This window comes from Mauremys mutica, chromosome 5, assembly GCF_020497125.1.
Source record: "Mauremys mutica isolate MM-2020 ecotype Southern chromosome 5, ASM2049712v1, whole genome shotgun sequence".
Taxonomy (NCBI): Eukaryota; Metazoa; Chordata; order Testudines; family Geoemydidae; genus Mauremys; species Mauremys mutica.
In genome coordinates this window covers 13,700,703-13,720,470 of record NC_059076.1, presented here as the reverse complement: position 1 = coordinate 13,720,470, position 19,768 = coordinate 13,700,703, and the positions used below count along the sequence as shown (strand labels likewise).

The 19,768-nt window shown below is 49.8% G+C and overlaps 1 protein-coding gene across 2 annotated transcripts in view; it reads left to right on the top strand.

Annotated features, from left to right (window-relative positions):
- The window catches only part of LOC123370877 (prolow-density lipoprotein receptor-related protein 1-like), a 39,851-nt gene extending 25,906 nt beyond the window's left edge, over positions 1-13,945 (top strand). For both annotated transcript variants that reach the window (XM_045017742.1, XM_045017741.1), the window contains exons 20-33: positions 594-772; positions 1,506-1,686; positions 2,652-2,870; positions 4,101-4,284; positions 5,320-5,521; positions 5,596-5,760; positions 6,455-6,652; positions 7,217-7,763; positions 8,566-8,694; positions 9,486-9,593; positions 9,872-10,108; positions 10,730-11,249; positions 13,077-13,197; positions 13,821-13,945. In XM_045017742.1, the coding sequence (XP_044873677.1) occupies positions 594-772; positions 1,506-1,686; positions 2,652-2,870; positions 4,101-4,284; positions 5,320-5,521; positions 5,596-5,760; positions 6,455-6,652; positions 7,217-7,763; positions 8,566-8,694; positions 9,486-9,593; positions 9,872-10,108; positions 10,730-11,249; positions 13,077-13,197; positions 13,821-13,850 (3,020 nt within the window). In that variant the 3' untranslated portion in view covers positions 13,851-13,945. The remainder of the gene's footprint in view (positions 1-593; positions 773-1,505; positions 1,687-2,651; positions 2,871-4,100; positions 4,285-5,319; positions 5,522-5,595; positions 5,761-6,454; positions 6,653-7,216; positions 7,764-8,565; positions 8,695-9,485; positions 9,594-9,871; positions 10,109-10,729; positions 11,250-13,076; positions 13,198-13,820) is intronic.
- Positions 13,946-19,768: the final 5,823 nt, after the last annotated feature.

The window sequence follows — 19,768 nt, the reverse complement described above, 5'->3', positions numbered from 1 at the left end:
CTTGCCTCTTACATCAGGGACCAGTCCAAAGGACAATAGGAAAGTTCACTTATTAAAACCACCTGAAACAAACACTATGGCCTTTAACAATCAATTTTGTACTCCAGTTCATGCTAAAACATAAGAGGTGCAAGTAAGGTGGCTTTGGCTTTCAGAATTACTTGATCTCTAACACCAGGCCAAATTGGTATCCTCACCTCAAGTTCTCATGTCTTTCCCCCTCAGTCTCTAATCCATGACCATGGGGAGCAGAGTTTGGCCCATGACTAAATGGAGTGTTCTAGCATCATAACCCTTCAGACACTTTGAAACACTAGGCTAGTAGTAAATCTACAAATTCATGTAACATACCAGGTACTGGCAACTACAACATACTGCACTGTAGGCCTCTAACTACTGAGCCATTAGCTTAATCCATTTTAAGATAAATGTCGTCATCTTGAGCTGTCACAAGATGACCAGTTTTAAACCTCCATTTAACCTAGGCTCTTGTGACGAGCTCCTCAGTGTAGTATTGCACAGCAGATCTACCTGTGCATCCACACCCTCATCTGTCCTAGGGTGGTGGCCAGTAAAAAACAATGTCTCCACAGGTGAGCCTAGGAAGTGCCAGAGCCATGAATTCCAGTGTGGGACTCACGACTGTCTCAACTACACCCTGGTCTGTAATGGCAAGAAGGACTGTACAGATGGGTCGGACGAAGGTGGGAAGTGTCTGTCTCCCTGTGGGAAGCCCTGTTCTCAGATCTGCTACCAGTCACCTGATGGACCTGTGAGTAAAGGGAACTCCTATTGCCTAGTGTTGGTACAGGGAGCCTCCGGCAGGGTCTGAACAAACTCACCCTACTTGGCTCCCTGACTAGGTCTCCCATTCCCCTCCTGGTAATCTTGCTTGTCACTCTCAAGCAAGCCCATATCTCTCTGAGTGCAGCTGCACTCTATCTGTCCTGTATCATCCCTCTGGCCACACCTTGACACCCAGTCACCTGACAGCCTCCTCCCTGTGAGCAGAAGGTCTTGCCTCTCCAAATACTGAACCACCCAGATGTCCATGTGACCATATGGCTGGGAGTCTGCCCAGCCCCAGCTACACATACATTTGCAAGTCAAGGCCCACAACTGGGACTTGGGATATCTGTCCCTCCATGTTATACCAGCAAGCCCCACTCTGGTGAGCCCCCAGCAGGTGTAGCTGGCCAACCCACTCAGCACCAGCTGAACTCCTGCCTTGCTTTCCCTCAGGCTCCCAAAGGGGTGAAGCAGGGAAAACTGCTGCTCCTCTGCAGGAGGTGAAGCAGCTGCTCCAGCACTGCTGCAGCATATCCCCTCCCCCAGCGATGGGGCTGGTCTGAGCCCCCCATTAGTGCTCTTGGCCCTAACCTCCATTAGGCCCTTGTCTGTGGATCCTACTGTAGGCTCTGAGTCCCAAATGGCCTCTGCCCTGGGGACTCTGCTAGCCTGACTAGCTAGAGGAACATGGCAAGCTGACAACTCTCTGCTTTCAGAGGTGTGCTTGCCAACGGGGATTCAAACTGAGCAGCAACAGAGTCTCCTGCACAGACATCAATGAGTGCAAAGAGCATGAGCCATGCAGTCAGACCTGTGTCAATACAAACGGCACCTACAGCTGTACCTGCCACCCAGGCTACCTGCTGGAACCAGATGCCCACACATGTAAAGTGACTGGTAAGACCACAATGACCCTTAGTTCCTTGCAGTGCTCGGAACAGGGCTGAGCCCTTCCCAGGCGAGGGACCTGACTTCCGTGGGCAGATCTCCAACAAAGCCCTCTCGCTACCCCCCTACACTGAAGGGGGGTTAGTCTGATACTGGTGGCCCCTGTATGAGGTGTTCCCTACCCAGCATGCCAGGGAGACCTGAGCCCAGGGGAACCCACTGGAATCCTGTCCCTGTCTAAAGCCTCAAGCCCCACAGACCCATGTTCCCCTCTGAACAGTCTCAGAGTGGAGAGGACTCTGCACATGCTCTGATCATTCTGAGCCCTGGAACAACTAGGGTAGTCTCAGGTCATGGGCTTCTCGTCCTCTTTCCTTAATCCTGCTCCTCTCCTTGGAGCTTTAATCTGTTGGTGCCTGTGGGCCTAACAAGCTCACAGCCATGGAATCAGCTTGGCTAGCAGCCAACACCCAGCCTGTGAATTGGGCAGCACCCAGGCTGCTGCCAGCTTCCTGCAGATGAGATTGCACACAGCTGCTAATGTCCTCTCCCTGTGCGAGGAGGGGTAGCTCATACAATACTAGGGCTCTGACACCAGAGGGAGCCAGTGTTCCTAGGATACAGCTTGGCCACTGACCTCTTGGAGCCAGAGGGAATCCCTCCGCATTGGGGTCTGTCAGTAACATCAGAACAGCCTCCCTTGTAGGGCTGGCCTGCTGCAGAACTCAGTGGCCTTTGGTCTCCAGGCTGTTAGCACAACTCTCCCTTAGTGTCCTCTGGTTCTCAGAGATGGGAATTTAGCTCCCTGGAACCAGGGGCGCCGCCACCACCTTGCCATGTTTGCCTGTTCACATATCTACCCAAGGCTCACTACCCAGTGCTGGGAGTGGTGTCTGGCTGGAGTGGGGAAGATGCACTCAGCTGCTCTAGAGGAACTAACATTCTCCTGCCCATGGGGTTCTGCCTGATTGTAGGGTCAGAGCCAACATTGCTGGTAGCAATCCAGTCTGAGCTGTTGCTCTATGGGCTGAGGAGTCTGAAAGAGGATGTCCTGACGACAACCGACAAGAACCTGATCATCTTCTCTATTGACTACGACTTGGTGGAGCAGAAGGTCTTTTGGATGGATCTCAATGCAGAAAGTATCAAGTGGATAACCATGAACACCAAGAAGAAAGGAACGCTTGTGAAAGGTGGGGCGTAGGATTCAACTTTCCCTCCCCAATCTTGCAGCAATCACTAGCTGCTGGTTTCTGCAGGAGGGGTATGGCTGGCTGGCTGTCCTGCAGACTTAACAGGCTGACTTGCCTGAAATGGCACCACAAAGGGAAAACAAAGCCTAGACAAGATGAGCTCGTATTCTCACTAGCCCCAGGTTGCAGGAACTAGTTACAGCAGGGTCACAACTGGATTTCATACCTCCAGCATCCTTGCATTCTGGAGAACTGCCCAAGACTGTTACTGGCTGCATCTGCAGTTACTCCAAGTGGAGAGTCTGTAGCCAAGTGGCAGAGCCTGCACTGAGTGACAGATTCTCTCCCCCACCCCACCCTTAACTGGAGACAATTGGGCCTGATGTGTCCAAGGCTCTTAAATCAGGCAGACATGTGCAGCTTGTCAGCTGTTCAGTATCATTGCTCTCATGTCTTAAGAGTAGTTAATGGTGTCCAGTACAGAAACCAGGTGCCCCAGCAAAGGGAACTAGCTGCTGTCAGGGTAAAGTAACCTGAATACTGGGCCCAGTGTCCCACAGCCCCAGGACTTGCTGAACTGTGCTCCCAAATAAGTATTCCTGTTTCTAGCCTTCTTGGAAAGGAACTTCCAAAACACAGAGCTGCTTCTTCCTGAGTCTGCAGACAGCCTGACATTGCAGCTAAGCTGTGAACACTTGTGTATAGGCCTAGTGCAGAAAGATTTTAGTCACTCTGGCATCTCACTTGGCAGGCAGGCAGGCCAGCAGTGTGCCTAGCCCATGATCACAAACTTGCCCTCTAGCTGCCAAATTCCTCAGCAGCTTCCAGACCCTTCAGGGTCTCTGGTACCCACTGACTTGGCAATGCTCAGCTCTTGTGTGCCCCACATGTCTGTAGCAGCCTGAAACCTGGACAGGCTAAAACCAACACTACTGGCTGCACATCAAATCCAGCTGCCTCTTGGCTAAACAAAGCTGGTCCCCTTCCAGGCACACTGTCTAGTGCCTGGCAAAGCAAGCAGGGCCATGCCCCCAGAGCCCATTCAACATAATCGTTGCTCCTTAAAGGTCAACCTTAAAGCTGCTTTGGTGCTCTGCCCCCTGTGAGTGAAGAGTACCTAGAATCCGTGTCTCCTCCCTGCCTCACCCAGGGCATGGCTACCTCAGCAGGGACTCCTGTCCTCCTCAGCCCTTTTCAGAAAGACTAACCTGTAAGTGGCTCTGGTTTCAGGCATCAGGTCTGACTGCATTGCAGTGGACTGGATCGGGAGGAATCTCTACTGGACAGATGGGACAGCAGGAGAGCTGCTGGCCACTTGGCTGAATGCCACTTGGAGAGGCAACCCAGAGTACACCGTGGTTCTGGATGGAGACTTAGATCAGCCTCGCTCACTGGCTCTGCAACCACTGCAAGGGTAAGGCTCTAACCTCCTGCCCCACCCTCACAATGCAGCAGCCACCATCCAGCTGGAGAGAGGGCGCAGTAATGGAAGATGGGCTGCAACTCCCTCCCCCAGTGAACTAAGCTATCTAATCTGAGCTGCAGTGGGAAAGGAGAACTAGTGTTGTCTACCTCTCTGTAGCCACTGGGGGTGCACAACTTAATTGCCAGCAGGGTGCTAGTTTAGTACATAGATGAGAATATAGCCCCAAGCTGGGTACTGTACTGAACAGCTTGCTACACTACCATGCTTGCCTCCCCTCAACCTAATGCTGTGGAAAGCTTTCTGTTGCTGTCTAGTGTCATCACATGCCAGGTACTCAGTGTGCTGGACACAATGTAGTAGCTGCCTCATTGCAGGAGAACAAGTAACTAGCGATTCAAAACAGCTAGACTCAAGCCTTCACCTTGCTTAATTCAGTCTCTGTAGGGGATGAAAGGAATGCTCCTTCCTGGCTGCAGGGCATGGGATGGATGGTAGACTACCTTCTAAGGTGACCAGACAGCAAATGTGCTGATTCAGCACAGGGGGTGGGGTAATAGGAGCCTATGTAAGACCCCAAAATTGGGACTGTCCCTATAAAATTGGGACATCTGGTCACCCTACTACCTTCCCACATCTGCCCCTAATTAAAACTGTACTAGCCCCTGCACACCACCAGCCTAGTCTAGACAAGCTGCACTCCTGTTCCGAACAGTCAGCAGTTACAATAATTTGAGCCATTTTAGAGAACACTTTTCTCCAACAGTGGCTGGGCTGGCTTTACATGGCTAAAAGCACCAAGTCTGAAATACTCTACTTCAAAATCTCCACTCAGGGGTCTGAGGCAAAAGTAATATTCAGATAATGGAAATGCTCTGCTTTCAGCCCAAAGTGCAAGACCCCTTTGAAAATCTGCTCTAATAGTTACATTGCAAGTTGTAATGAGCAACTTCGTGTTGCAGACAGAGCTCAACACTGATACAGTGGCTGAAATACCTATTTTTTTTCCTCCCCCCCATTGTATAGCTTAATGTACTGGTCTGAAATAGGGGACAAACCTCAAATAGAGCAAGCTGGCATGGATGGGAGCAACAGGAAAATCCTCATTGACGAAGGGCTGGGCTGGCCGACTGGCATAGCTCTCGACCTCCTGAGCTGGAGAATCTTCTGGTCTGATGATAAGCTTCACTGCATTGGCTCTGCCAGCCTGGATGGCACTGGCATAAAGGTACTGTGGAGCCAGCCTTAGCAGCAGCCTGGCGTCAGACTTGCCACATCTGATGGACTTAACCTGTCTCCTAGGTGTTCCAGCTGAGCCAGATCAAGAGCCCGTTCTCAGTAGCCGTGTTTGAGGATGATGCCTACTGGTCTGAGATGAAAACCAGGACTGTGCAGAAAGTGGACAAAAGGACTGGCAAGAACAGGACTGTGCTGATCAAGCGTCACGGGCAGCCCTATGGCCTGAAGGTACCTGCAACCCAGCAGACTCTAACTCTGTGACACACACACACAGATGCTTTTCCTCCCCATCTCACCCCCATTAGCCCTACACCTTGGGGCTCTTCTCCCTTCCCACAAAACCTACCCTGCTGCTGACTCCCAATGACCCACACCAAACAATTCCCTGGGAACTGTGCATGAGGCATGGTGTTCCTGAAGGGTGGGGTGGCCTCTCGAAGGGGAGCCAAGCTATCTAGGGAGAAACCTTTAACCCCCCCTCATGTTGCCATTCAAAATGGCTCCCTGGGTCCTGATTCCTTAGTGGCTGCACCTGTGGTGACTCTCAACTAGTCAAATCTGACCCCCGCCCCATGAGACACAAGAACTGATTCCTCTGAACACACAACTTCGTCTCCTGGTGCCAAGGGCCAGCCTGCAGCAGCTATCCCTGCATGGATCGTCCTCTGCACTGGTTCTTCCCTAACACGCATCCAAATGCTTCTATACTATCCTCAAACTCAGTCCCACCAGTTACCCTCCCTGCTGGGCCTCCCACTCAAAGGTCAATGTAAACCAATCTCTTCCTTTTGTGGACCCCAGGTTGCCTTTCTGGTGTATAGCTGCATGAGGAAAACAAACACAAGGGAACAGAGGGCTTGCATTGTAGAGATGCTTGTGGTGGCTTTGTTCACTAGTGCTGACTGCCAGGCCTTTCTTTTAGATAATGCATGAAGTGCTACAGCCAATGGCCTCTAACCCTTGTCGGGAAATTGGCTGCTCCCACTTGTGCCTACTGAACCCAAAACACAAAGGAAGCTGCCGGTGTCCAGTCGGAGAAGTGCTTGCTGATGAGAGGAACTGCATTCCTCTTAAGGATTCAGCGTTCATGTTCCTGGTTTCCCCAACAGTGATTACTCAGGTACCACTCTGCTACAGGGACAGATGGGGAAAATAAGCATGTCCCATAGGCTAGCTCTCAAGACACATGACCTGGAGAGGATTCTGTAACAATAACCTGCAGTGGCTCTGTCCTAGGACAGACTATAACCCACAGCTTACTGGAATGAGCCAAGAAATGGCTCCAGTGTTGAGAAGTAACAGCAAGCTGACTTGTAAGCTTGCTTGCTTATGGTCTCCCCAGTAAAGACAACCTAGTGTGTGCTGCTTGAAGTGTGCATGTACTTCTGCATGACTGGCCAAATGAACTCAGATCCTATCCATCACCACTGTATGAGCCCAACACCAGTTGGAAGAACTAGACTCTACCCTTGTGTTAAACTATAATCTGCTAAACTGTGGTTCAGAAAGTGAAATCTGTCCCTTACGGCTCTGAAGGACTAGAACAGTGATGGGCTGATCTAGGAATGTATCCTCATACTTTCTCCCTTCTCCCCCCTCCGTCCCTGGGAAGCCTACAGTAAATCTCAGACTTAAAGCACAACAAGACTAAGATATTTCACTCATCTTTTCTCTTTAACTCCAGGTATATCTGAAAAAGCTGCCCCCTGCAGCCAGGGGCAAAATGCTTCCTGAGCACAGGGTTTTCCCTCTTACCAGTGTGGGTTACTTGACAGCAATAGACTATTCAGTGCGAGATAAGTCCCTCTACTTTGCTGATCGGGAAGATGGCTACATCAGGCTGTTGAGAATCAAGGATTCTGGCAAACTGTCCTGGAAGAGAGTGGTGCCAGTGGGGGGCACTGTGGTATCTCTAGCTCTCGACTGGCTGAGTGGTAACATCTACTGGATTGACAGCCAGACTCCAGACATTCAAGTTGCAACTTCAAACGGCCGCTATGCTCTTGTGCTGATCAGCAAGGAGCTCCAGCACACAGTCTCCGTTGTGCTGCACCCACCTACTAGCATGATGTGCTTTGCTGACTTGGGTATGGAGAACCATCGTGCTGGCCCAAAGATCGAGTGTGCTTCCATGGATGGAAGCCAAAGAAAGGTGCTTTGGAGGAAATCCCAAATGCCAGTTGGCTTAACTTTTGGAGACTTTGGCACTCGGCTGTACTGGGCTGACCATGGTAAGTACAGGAGACCTGGCTCTCCTGGAGAATACAGGAGCTTGCCAATGTGGCTCCACTAAGCTGCAAACTCTCTCCAGGGCAGGGAATCTCTAGCTATGGTTAGTGTACTGGTGCATGTTCACTGCAAGGCCTCTTACAAGCCTATTTGAGACCCATGTAGTCTGGTGCCAACACATCTCTTCCTGTAGGCAAGCATTGCTTTAGCCAAACAGAATGCCTGTTCATCTTCTGTGGAAGATAGCAAAACCACAGCTCAGGATTGCAAGCTTAGTAACCCAAATGCTGCTTGGCTATACTGTAGTGGACATCATAGCAGTGTAGAGTGGTATGCTGTACCACTGCTGGAGTGGCATCCTAAAATTGAACTGCAGAGCTTAATGAGCCTGTTTCAAATGCATGTAATACTCCTTTAATTGAGAGCATGACAAAATTAGAATTGGTGGCCACAGCTGGTATGTGGTATGTCCATGTGGTATGTGGCTAGATATTGATACAGCACACTGACTTACAGGACGTTGGAAAGGCCAGGCCTCTCAGCAAAGCAGTGAGTCCACTCTTTGAGGGGCATTACACTAGCCTGCTACCTGCAAGCCTCTATAAATAAGTCACAAACAGAACTGCCCCACCAGAGCTTGGTGACACTACACAAGCATACACCCCATTACTGTCTAAAGGTTGAGACATGCTGTTCATGAACACCTCTTGCTTCATGTCTTTATCCAGCCTAGCTGGATAACAGTCACACTGACACGTGTCAATCTTCATCTCTGAAACATGAACAAGATGTTTCCTCTTGTAGCGAAAGGTGTTGTCGAAAGCATTCAGCTGGATGGTTCCAGGTTCAGGCTAATTCGGGGAGGGCTGCATGGCCTCACACTCTTTGCGGCTGGTGAAGGGATGATGGTCTGGACAACCCCAACCCGCAATGGTAAGCTAGTTGCAATAACAGACCCTTCCATAACATCCCTTAAACTAATAAAAGGAACATGTCCCGGGAGAGCAGCTCTTAGAATAGATAGCTCTATATTGGTGGGGGGAAGTCCCTAATGCTGTAAATGGATTGTATGTTGTCCTGTGCCTACCAATGATCTTTGATCACTTGCATCTAGATTCAAACTTGGGCTTAATCTTAAATTTAGTCTTCTCTTCTCTCCCTCCCCTCCCTGGCTTATGACCACTGAGTGTGGGGAAGTGCCCAATTAATCCAGCTTGGTGTGGGTTTTAACAAGATCCCTACCAATCTTGGATTGGTTTGAGCATACTGGCACTCTGCCAGAGTGTACTGGGCTTCCAGTTGAGCCTTTTCTAGGTTAGGACAAGAAGGGGGTAGTTGGGGTAAACTTTTCTCTTCTAGTCTAAAACTCTGCACTCTAAAGGCACAAATTGGACTTCTGCAAGTGGTACCTAATGTAGCCTGCCTTTGGGCGGGCAGGGAGAGAACCTTTATGTAGGGCCTTTGGATCATCAGTGTTGTAAATTCTCCCATCTCAAGCTGGAGTGAGACAGTTCTAGTTCTAGATGTCTACCTGCAGACCCATCCTGAATATGTAGAAGACATCTTAAACTTCTGGCTCACTGTCAGTTTCTAGCAGATCCTTGTACCCTAGGAGAAATTTATCATATTGGCGCACGCACACCTCACTGTTGGTCCTGCATGTATAATTAGTGCAAGTGGAAAGCAGACTTGTAGCACTGAATCAGTGTCCTTCTGTCTGCTAGGCTCAACTAGAGTGTGGCATAGCAAACTGGAACTTATGGAAAACTGGTGGTTTCAAGTGGACCAGAAGATTGTGGACTTGAAAATCTACAGCAAGTTCACCCAACAAGGTGAGTCTAAAACTCTGCAGTGGTATAAAGTGGTTTTATCAGGATTTCACCTGAATTAAACCCCCTCCTAGAGACTGTCTCCATGGCATTAAGCAGGTCTACCTGTGTTTTGTCTCTTCTTGGTCTCCCTCCACTTGAGGTGATGACCACCATATGAAAGCCATTCTAGTTGGGACCCCAGTCCAGACCACCTCCTGCTGACTGACCACATCCAGGAGACTTACATTTTGTTTAAGAATGGTAGTCAACCTTGTGTCATACTTATTTGCCATTCATAGGCAGTAACGGCTGTTCGGAGAACAACGGGGGGTGCAGCCAGCTCTGCTTGCCAAACCATCAGGGAAGGGTCTGCAAATGCACAGTCGGGTACCATCTAGAGCACAGTACTGAATGTACTAGAGCTGTGACGTGCCCTGAACCACTTGAAGCCTGCAAAGATCGTCTGAAATGCTTTACCAGGGAGCAAGCTTGTGATGGCCACAATGACTGCTTGGATGGATCTGATGAGCTGGCTTGTGAGTAACTCTTGTCTCACACAGAGTGGCACACCTAGAGTTCTGGCACCAGAGACTTGTAACATTAGTTTCATGCCCTCTGCTTAGGGATACTAACCCTATCCAAATCTTCCCTACCCCATTCTCTGAGATGGGATTTGCCCTGGTAGCTTAAAACAGCTACTGGTCAATTAGTCCAGTCTTCATGTCTACCAAACACATGCCTTGGTATCACTGGTCTGCAATGTGAAACCTGCATCCTTCTCCAACAGAAGATAGGGTGGTAGGCAGCAATGTCTCTGAAGTGCAGCACTGATCCCTGTTGCTCAAGGGATGCAGGAAAGACCCTTCCCATGCCCCTGGAACTCTGAACAGAGGCTGGTGGCTATGGAAGCATTAAACACAATAAACCCCTCTGGATTCATTACCAAAGAGCCACTGATCAAGTCTACCTGCAGTGAGGCAGACAAGGTGAGAGGTCCCTCATGTCCATGCAGTACATTATCCCAGGTAACTTTGAGCTCTTCCCCCTACTTGTCCCACTTCCAAGCTATACTGAGAGCTTATCCTTTAATCCACTTCAGATAAACTAAACTCCAAACCAGCTCTTGTCATAACTGGATCGAATACTCTCTCCTCCAGGCAACTACCTGGACAGAAAGAAACCCAGCTCTACAACAGCCCTAACTCCAGCAAAGCCGGGCTTTGGAAAGGAAGAGGAAGCACTAGCACCAACACGTGTCCAGACAACCACCAAAAGACCTATCACCGGAACCCGATACCTGCACCCAAAAGAGACCAAATACCCCAGAAGAAAAACCCCAGCTATCCAGACCCTGCCCCCATACAGAGAAAGCAGGACCACTGTATCTAGTATGTGGGAATATACAGAAGAACCTTCTCCTTCACCTGAGAGCATTGAAAGTGGTTCAGAGCCCCAACCTTGCAGCAGTGAAACCTGTAACATGAGAGGGGACTGCACCATTGAAGAGGACAGAGTGAAGTGTAGCTGCATGTTGGGGTACAGCGGTGATTACTGTGAAAAGACCGAGGTCAAATCTACCACTGGTCCCATTATCTTGGGCATAGCTATAGTCTTGCTAATAGTCATGGCAATGGTGGGAGCTTTTGTCTACATGAGGAGGCAACACACTCGAAAGAGGTAAGACTCTCTCCTTATGTCTGATTCTCATAATGAGAATGGCTTTCCACCAGCTGATCGCTGGCTACCTGAATGTTCAGTCTCTAAAATAAAGCTTCAGCAGTAATAGGAGCTTGTTGACTGAACCAAATGTCAGTAAGCATTTGTGAAAGTAAATGCTATGCTGTGTAAATTACAGCAGCATGCATTAGGGGGAGCTTGGTTCCAATTCCTCCAAATGCTCTGAATGGCTCATGAAGCACGAACAAGGTGTCTAACTTCGTGCTGTGCAGGTGGTCATAGCAGTCCTGTCTAGTCTGGTTCTGTGAATCTCTATGTAGTAAGCAGTTGTAACCTGGCTGCCCACACTGGACTGTATTGCTAATAGGTGCTTCCTATGCACATGGACTATTAAAAACACCCTTGTTTGGGAGAGGGGGTTGTGTCTTGGACCGTTTCTAAGGAAAAGAACCTCTCCAAACAGCCTAACCTGGTGTGTATGGGCAGGGGCTTCCTTGGGGCTGTCTCATCAAGCTTACAAGCCTTGTGCAGCTGGGGTGCCTTACCTATTCCCTAATGTGGTGTCTAGCAGAGGAGCAGCCTTGATATAGTAACAAAGTCTCCTCCTTCAAAGTACAAGCATGGCTCTAAACTAGTAAAGCTGGATGCCGTAAAATGTTGTTGTACACACGCCATCACAAAGCTATTGTTGTTGGCCTTTCCCCAGGCCACCCTCAAGGCTTGTCAGATCCAAGCTTCTTAAACAGCACTAAATCAGAGCTCCAGGTCACCTGGCCCAGACTGGGGGCTATGTATGGGTTGCTTCCTTCATCTCAGTCCCCCATTCTTGTCACTTCCTATGGAGACTCCACACCAAGTCAGAGGGTGAAAAGGTGAACCTGACTGGTGCCTACTCCATACAGTGTAGAGCAGGGCCTTTCCCAGCTGCTTCTGCAGACCAGGTCCTAAAATCCTATGGGCCACCAACACTCAGTCATCCATGTGCCAACCATGAGGGGTTCACTGGCACTACTAGGAACTTAGTGCAGTGTCAAGGGAACGATCTTGAGTTCAACTGGCATAAGACATCTGCCACAACTATCTCTACAGCATGGTGTAAAGTTTGAATCCCTAATTGTGGCAAAGTACCGCTAACAGTATAGCTACATTAGAGCCAGAAGTTGTGTATCCATCTTGAGACATACCAGTACTATTAACTTGACCAGGCCATGCTAACTATACCTCCAATTTAAAATGTAGATGTGCTCTTAACATGTCTTGCACATGCTATTGGAACAAAACCAAATGCTTGTTTGTTTCCTGGAGAGCTGTAAATAGAAATACTCCTAGAACTGCAGTTCTAAAGACTGCTACGACCAATCTTGCTAGACAACTTAATAGTTAACCTGGGGATCATGGAATGCCAGATCCATATTGGGAGGGTTTCAATGCATTAGACTCTGGCTTCTTGCAATATGATGCAACAAAAGGCTGTAAACCTGACACCCTACAAGCATCACCTCAAGCCTATCCCCACTGCAGGATTGTATGGCTGGTGGTGGGGAGGGGTAAGACTCCTTAGGGCAACAGAAGGCACGTGTTTGTCTAGAATGGGACTTGGCAAACACTGTCTGACCAGTACTTCCATGACTCAGCCTGCTGTGCAGGGCCCTGCTGTCAAAAGCCACCTGCACCTGTGGTGTCCCTGAATTGCTATTTTGAATAGCAATTCTCATGCTAGGTTTTGGTCCAAGGCTCCTACAGAGAGGACTGACAGCTCATTGCATTGTAGTTAGTAGGAACCAATGGAGTGTAACTGCTTCAGAAGTGTTTACTCTCCCAATGCAGGACCTCCAGTACAGCATCCTCTAGGACTCTGACCAGCTACCACAAGGACAGCGACCTCGGGGAAGAAGAGAACCTCACAAATGATGAGACCTTCATCAATGAAGCCTATGACAAAGAACAGGTGAGAAGGCAACTGGAGAGTCTCCTAGACTCCAGGACCTCTGACTTGGTCAGCCAAGCATCCCATCGGCCTGACCTACCTTTAGGTAGACCCACACATGGGATATCTGACCCAACCTTTCTAGAGGGTGGGGAAGGAGTGCTACTTCTATTGGCACAGGGCCTGAATGTGCCTGTGAACTTATCCAACCTTTCTCAAAGCCCTTTTAAAAGACCCAGTAGCTTAAATGCACACCCAATGTCCTGTACTGCACCAAACAGAGGAAGACACTGACCACTAAGCATCCAAGCTCTGCCTTACAGGGGCAGAACTCCCTAAGGCAAATGCTGCTGCACCACTAAAAATTAGGTTCTTGGAGCCCTAACTGCTCCAAGGACTGGAAATGGCCACTATTTTGGCTTGCATCTAAGAAGCCTCTTGGATGGAGACCAAGGGCCAGCAGCTCTTCACTTACTGCAAAACCTTGCATGGGTTGATCACATGGGCAGTAAACTAGCCAGGTCCTCAGGCACAGGGCACCACTCCCCAACTAACAGACTGCAGTGCAGTGTGGGGGAGACTTATTGTGCCTCTGGCACACAAACTAATGCCAAAATCTAATGCTTTCTCTTGTCTCCTTGCAGGAGCTGGTAACTCCTATGAAGACAGAATAACTTCATGTTGGAAAACTGAAATTCTCTCAATAAAGTAACATTTGCAGAATCCTTTAGTGTCTTGCCACAAATCCCTCAACTTAGTATTGGTGCAAATGCTGGTCAGTAAATAGTTCCTGGTCAATGTCTCCTCTTCAGGTATGGATGTTCTGATGCAAATATGGCTACTTGCACAGATGTGATAAAACATGAATATGCATAAGTGACATGCAGTTGGGTGGCTATAGCTCTTCTGTAGGTCCAGGGTCAGCCTCACCTTGCAAGGACAGTGCTTTACCCAAGAGTAACTAAAGGAAAAGCCTAGAGTTTGTAACCCCATTGTAGGGCTGCAGATTTGGCTTGAGCAGCCTGGGTAAGCAGTAAGCTTGTGATACTGGTGGTAGCTGATGCTAAACCCCAAACAGTACAGAATACCCCCTGTCAAGGCTAATGAAATGGGAGCCACACAATGTTTTGCAAGTGGAGTAAAATTAACCCTTTTCCCATGGCTCTTAGCCAAGCATGTCTGATCAGTTTAACTGGGGTCTGCACCATCTGGGCTTCTAACAGACAAGACCACAACTGTTCGTCCAGAGAACTTTGACCTCAGAACACTTCAAAGGCTAAAGGGGTACACCAGCATCTTAGACCTACTCTCACCAAATGAGAGCATGTGGTTTTTTGCCTCTGCTCTTCAGTAGAATGTGGCTTAATGGTCCTTCAGACAACCCGGGTGAGTCCTTGTGCTAGAGTCCTAGTTTGCCAAACAAGGCCCTGCTGTGTGTGTGTGTGTGTGTGTGTGGAATGAAATCTCACCTGGATGCCCCAAACTTCCAGTGGGGAAGGAGAAACCCAACTAGGCTCAGGGTCCATTGGAGCCAGGAGTTCTACAAATGCATACACAGATGGTGCCTCCTGATGGAGGTGACTGGATGCCTCTAAGCAAGAGGCAGCATTGGGCAGGAGGGAAGCTGGGGAAAACCCCTCTGAACAAGAGGCCACCCTACATGCTCCCTCTACCTCAGGTAGGCTAGAAACCCTGCATACTTTCCTAAGTCCAGATGGTCCCCTCCCAGGAAGGGTGAGCTAGTGATGGGCATTGCAGAGAGGATGTTGCTATCATAAATGGCCTGTGCAGTGTGGCCATGTGCATGGGCATGCTTCACTTGTACCCTGTGCCACTGGAGAGTTACCAGTGACCCAAAGGCTCACCCCTTGGGGGTGGGGTTCTGGAAGAGGGTCTCTAAGTGCAGGAGAGTCAGATCAGCAGGGAGCTCCAGGTCTCAGGATGGGGTCTGCACCCCAAGAGTGCTGGGACCCCCACAACTGGGGCAAGGGCTAGGCTCCAAGAGGCTTGGCTGTAGGGGCCTGGATTCCCTTCACAGCTTTCTGGTGGGTGGCTGAAAGGGGACACCCAGCTGGATCTGTGACACCATCTGAATTGTAACAACTCCAGATGGTGACTTACCTCCTACCTTGGAGGTTCAAGGTGCTGTTGCCCTGAGAGGGACAGGGAGGGGCCTTCTGAGGGAAGTGGCAGTAGCCGCTGTGAAAATAGCAGATGTTGTAGCAGGACCCTCTCCCTCCCAGACTGTTCACCACAACCTACCTCTAGAAACCTGCTGTCTCAACCCCACATAGCACCTGCCTGAGGTGTTAACCTCCCTGAAGGGGAGGCGGTCATCTAATATAGAGCTGGGCAAAACTAGACATTTTTGGGAGAACAAACTCTGTGCTGAACTAACACTGTTCTGGGGTGAAAAGATTTGGAGTCCAAACAGTTTACTTTGACCGTTTTGGAAACTTTTTTCTTTTTCACTTCAAAAGAGCATTAAGGCAGAGGGTTAATGCCATCCCCTGGAGTGAGCAGTGTGTTGCTACAGGAAACTGGCCAAATCTCTGCCTGCTGGCTTCATGCTCCTGGGGGTGGGAGCTGGAAGCTCTCCAGCTTGGGAGCAGAGTAGGTCAGGCTGTTCTGCCTGTCAGTTAGGGAAGCTGTACTAGTTTGTACATTAGTTTCTAGCATTTGGTTGGAGATTTTATCTAAGCCCTAGAGCTGCTCTGTAGAGCTAGAACTGGAGGGCAGGAATGGCCCTGCCTGCTGGAGAAAGGGGGTGGAGAGTAGCTTGTACAAGCAGCGCAGGACTAAAAGGTGGTGCAATTACTGCAGCACATCACAACCCACTGACATGGGGATGGGGTCCAGATGCCAGGGCAGACAGCCACTCCTAGCTCCAATCTGGATGTGGGAGGTGGAAACAGACTGCTGGGCCCTGGAAAAGCCCCTCTCCCTAGGGACAATGTGAAGCCAGATGAGCAGGGGTGGGGAGGTCTAGGCAGCCCCCTTGACCCTGTGCAGGTAGCTGATCTTTGCACAACACTCCATCTAATGGAGTCACTGTAGGAGTTACAAAGGCTTGGGCACTAAGACAGCAGGAGAGTGGGGGAATCCATCTTTGGAGCTGCTTTAGCTACCTCAGCCAGCTCTAGAAAGGCCCCCAGGCAGTTGCTTCCCCAGGAAGCCACAAGGCCTAGGAGCCTTTCTAAAGGCAATCTTGTACTCCATGCAAGGCGACTGTCAAGGGCCCCAGTGAACATAGCCCATGTACTGGATCCATGCTGGGGAGAAACTAGAGTTCAGGCTTCTAGCAGAGCTTGATGGGTGAGTAAAAGAGGATGTGTACCTCTGCCCCAGCTACTCTCTGTAACCCACCACCCAGGAATGGGGAGAGGGAGGTTGGGTTTTGTCTGGTAGCTGTGATAAGCTGTCAGTGCCTGATCATCTCCAGCTAGATGGATCCCAGGCACTGTTCCATCCGGATGCCCCAGCCAGGGCATATGGTAGACCTGTAGGAACTCCTGAAGTGAGCACTCCTAGTAGACTGTAGGGTGGTACAGTAATACTCCCTCAGAAGGCCCTATTGGGCCAGACACCACACTCTCTCCACACCCCATTACCTCCCCAAGACAGCTTAGTCTAGCTAGTGTGGGAATTTAATGCCAAGGTCAGGGGCAGGACCTGGAAGAGAATCCAGCTGCCTGGACTCCTTGTCTTTGCATCTTACTGCACCAGCATAATGGTGGTGCATGTAGAATAGTACTATTGTAAAAGCAGATAACAGAGCAATAACACTGCTATTGCTACAACTCGCTCCACAAGGCCTAGTTCACACTTACGTATCTTTGCCATACTTATTGTCAAAGGAACTACAGAAAGGTAAAAGGTCCTGGTTTACTGAGCTGTGCACTCTGAACATTCGTACCAGGGAATGCCTCTCAGCAGCCCAGGGCCTGTATCAGACATAGGGTAGAAGAGCATTGCAGCTGTGCTGAAAGGCAGAGATTTACAGACAGCACCAGCTGTAACAGAGAAACTAAAGCTCATGGGTGGGGGAAAAGCTTATTCATGCCTCACTGCAGGAAAAGGCTATAGGATTTGACCCCCTGAGAAACAGTGCAGGATTGCAAGGCTGAACTGATTGTCTTAAAATGACTCTCTGTAACACATGGCTCACAGGTAGGAACCCTGCAATACTTGTCCTGTGAGAGCAGGGGTGGCTGGTGCCTGGTCAAACACTTGCAAGGGCTAAAACCTTCTGTAAGTGGAGGCATGAGAAGGATCAGCCAAGTTGTAAGTGTCAGGTGCTAGTGCAGGCTTGTGTAAGATAAAAGGTGCCCTGAAGCTACAGTTGAATCACAGTCTCTTGCATTGCATGCAGTGTGAGTGACAGATCAGGATGATGCACTTTTTTAAACCCATACCTCCCCACTCTCAGGCCCAAAAGGCAGATGGTGCCTGTAGTTTGCAATGACCTGTGCGACAGTTGCATTGTGCTTGTCTTTACTCCTCTTCAGAAGGTAACAAGCAGTGCAATTTATCTTGAGTTCACCTTTGTAAAAGCAGGCCTAGCCATCCCCCCTTCCTTGGCCATGCATGCTTGCCACCTGCCCTAACTCTAACCCCAAATCTGTAGCACAGACAGGGGGACAAGTTGGTTTACAAGCTACCATTTCAGTGGGAGGGGGTTAGCCCCTACTGCACCTGTGAGCTCCCAGCTCTAGGGCCCTGGCTGCTACGTTTAGCCTCAATGAGCAGCCAGCTGATACCCGTTAATGAACTGAAATGTGTCTAGCCCCTGCCAGGTGCTGGGCTGCAGGGACTCATTTACTATGGTCAGCACTGAGGACAGGGTCAGTCTCAGCCAATACAATTCAGACCATTGACTCTTTGTACATCTAATAGAGATGCACACTCTGGGATGTGTCTACACAGCCATGTCAGCCCAGGCTCCAGCCTAGTCCTGTTCTTGCATGATCCACATGATCTACATGCTAAGCAAGGGTTGGCCCTAGAGTCCAGGAGCCTGAGACTGTTTTAAGGTGGGACCCAGGGTCTGACCCCCATTGCTTTCATGTGTCCACGCTGCCCCACCTTGACTTGGCCCCGATGGCCTCTCAATGTATCCCAGAGTTCCTGGTGGTAGAGGAGTAGTGCTGCAGGCAGCCAGCATGGGGGCCAGAAGCACCATTGCTGCCGGGCCAAGCGCGAACCTGGTTCCTGCTCCTCTTGCAGTGGCAGCAGCTCTCGCTCCTCCTGGCTGCTGTTCAGAGCTTGCCCAGAGCAGGGAGCAAAACTGATAGGTGGGAGGCAGCCCCTGGTTTCTGGGATGGTGGGGTGGGATGGGAGGTCACCCCTCCCCTCCCCTGGTTATGCTGAGCTGGGAGCTCTCCCACCCCCAGGGGGTTCCTGGGCAGGGGCACCTGCCAGCATGCACTGTGAGGGCAGTGAGTGGAATCCAGCCTCAAAACTTCCTCACATCCTCCAGGGGGGCTGGGATAAGGGGTCCCATGTGGGGTACTGGAGCCCACTGCACCTCAAGCTCTGGGGATGCAGTTTGCTGTTCCGTAGCCAGCAACAGTCTAGCTGGGATGTGGTTTTTTTTCCTCTGAAACCTGCGTGTTATGTCTAACTGCAAAACAGACAGATAAAAAACCAACCAAATGCCTTCACTAAACATCCCCTTTTAAAAACTAAGTCTTGCAAAGAGTCACTGGAATAGTCTGACAGTCCTGGCAAGGGATGTGCTCATTACTCTCAGAACAGGGGCATTTTCCTGCCAGTGTGACTCAGCCTAGGGGTGGAGACCCCAGTTCTCAGGTTAGATAGTAGCTCAGCGTAAAGCCTTGTCATACACCAGTCATTCTCCTGAGCCAGCCGCCACAGGAACTACTTACGTAGCTTGTGTTGCTGTGCTCCGTATGGACCAGCTGGCTCTCTGGACACCCACAAGGAACAGCTCTGTGGAGGGAGGACAAACCACTCCACTTCCATCATCACTTCTGGCAGTAGCGTGTCACTTCGTTAGTCAGCCAGTGAGGTCTCAGGCCCGAGAGCTGCCTTTAATAGACTCTAAATATTGCTGTGTAGTTATAGGAAACTCATGCACCTGCCCTCAGTATGTTTTCTGCTTGTTTCCTTGATCTCCTGTGTGGATTACGCACTTGGGCTTGGATCATGAAACCTGCTACTTAAATTGAAACTTGTAATACAAAAGGCATAAATTAAACCCCAGTTCCTCTCCTAGACCCCACGGCCTAGACCAAATGGCACCCCAGGCGAGGAGTGGCTTCAGCATCCCCCCCACACCCTGCCGCCATTAAGCTTTTGAACACCTTATCTTTTAGTGTGGACATAGCTCATTTCAGGACTTCGATGCATGATTTATCCCTGTCCTATAAGATACAGATTTAGAGATCCTAGCATGCAAATGTATTTATTCATGCCATATCTAAGCAAATAAATTCCTCAATTTCTTCTGCACTGGGACAATCACTACTGCCTAAAGCCTGGTCTACGTTCTGTTTCAGATATTTTCCCATCACGTTTGCCCCTGGCTGTAAACGAGATTGCAATCGAGCTTTTTGCTTCCTATACTGAG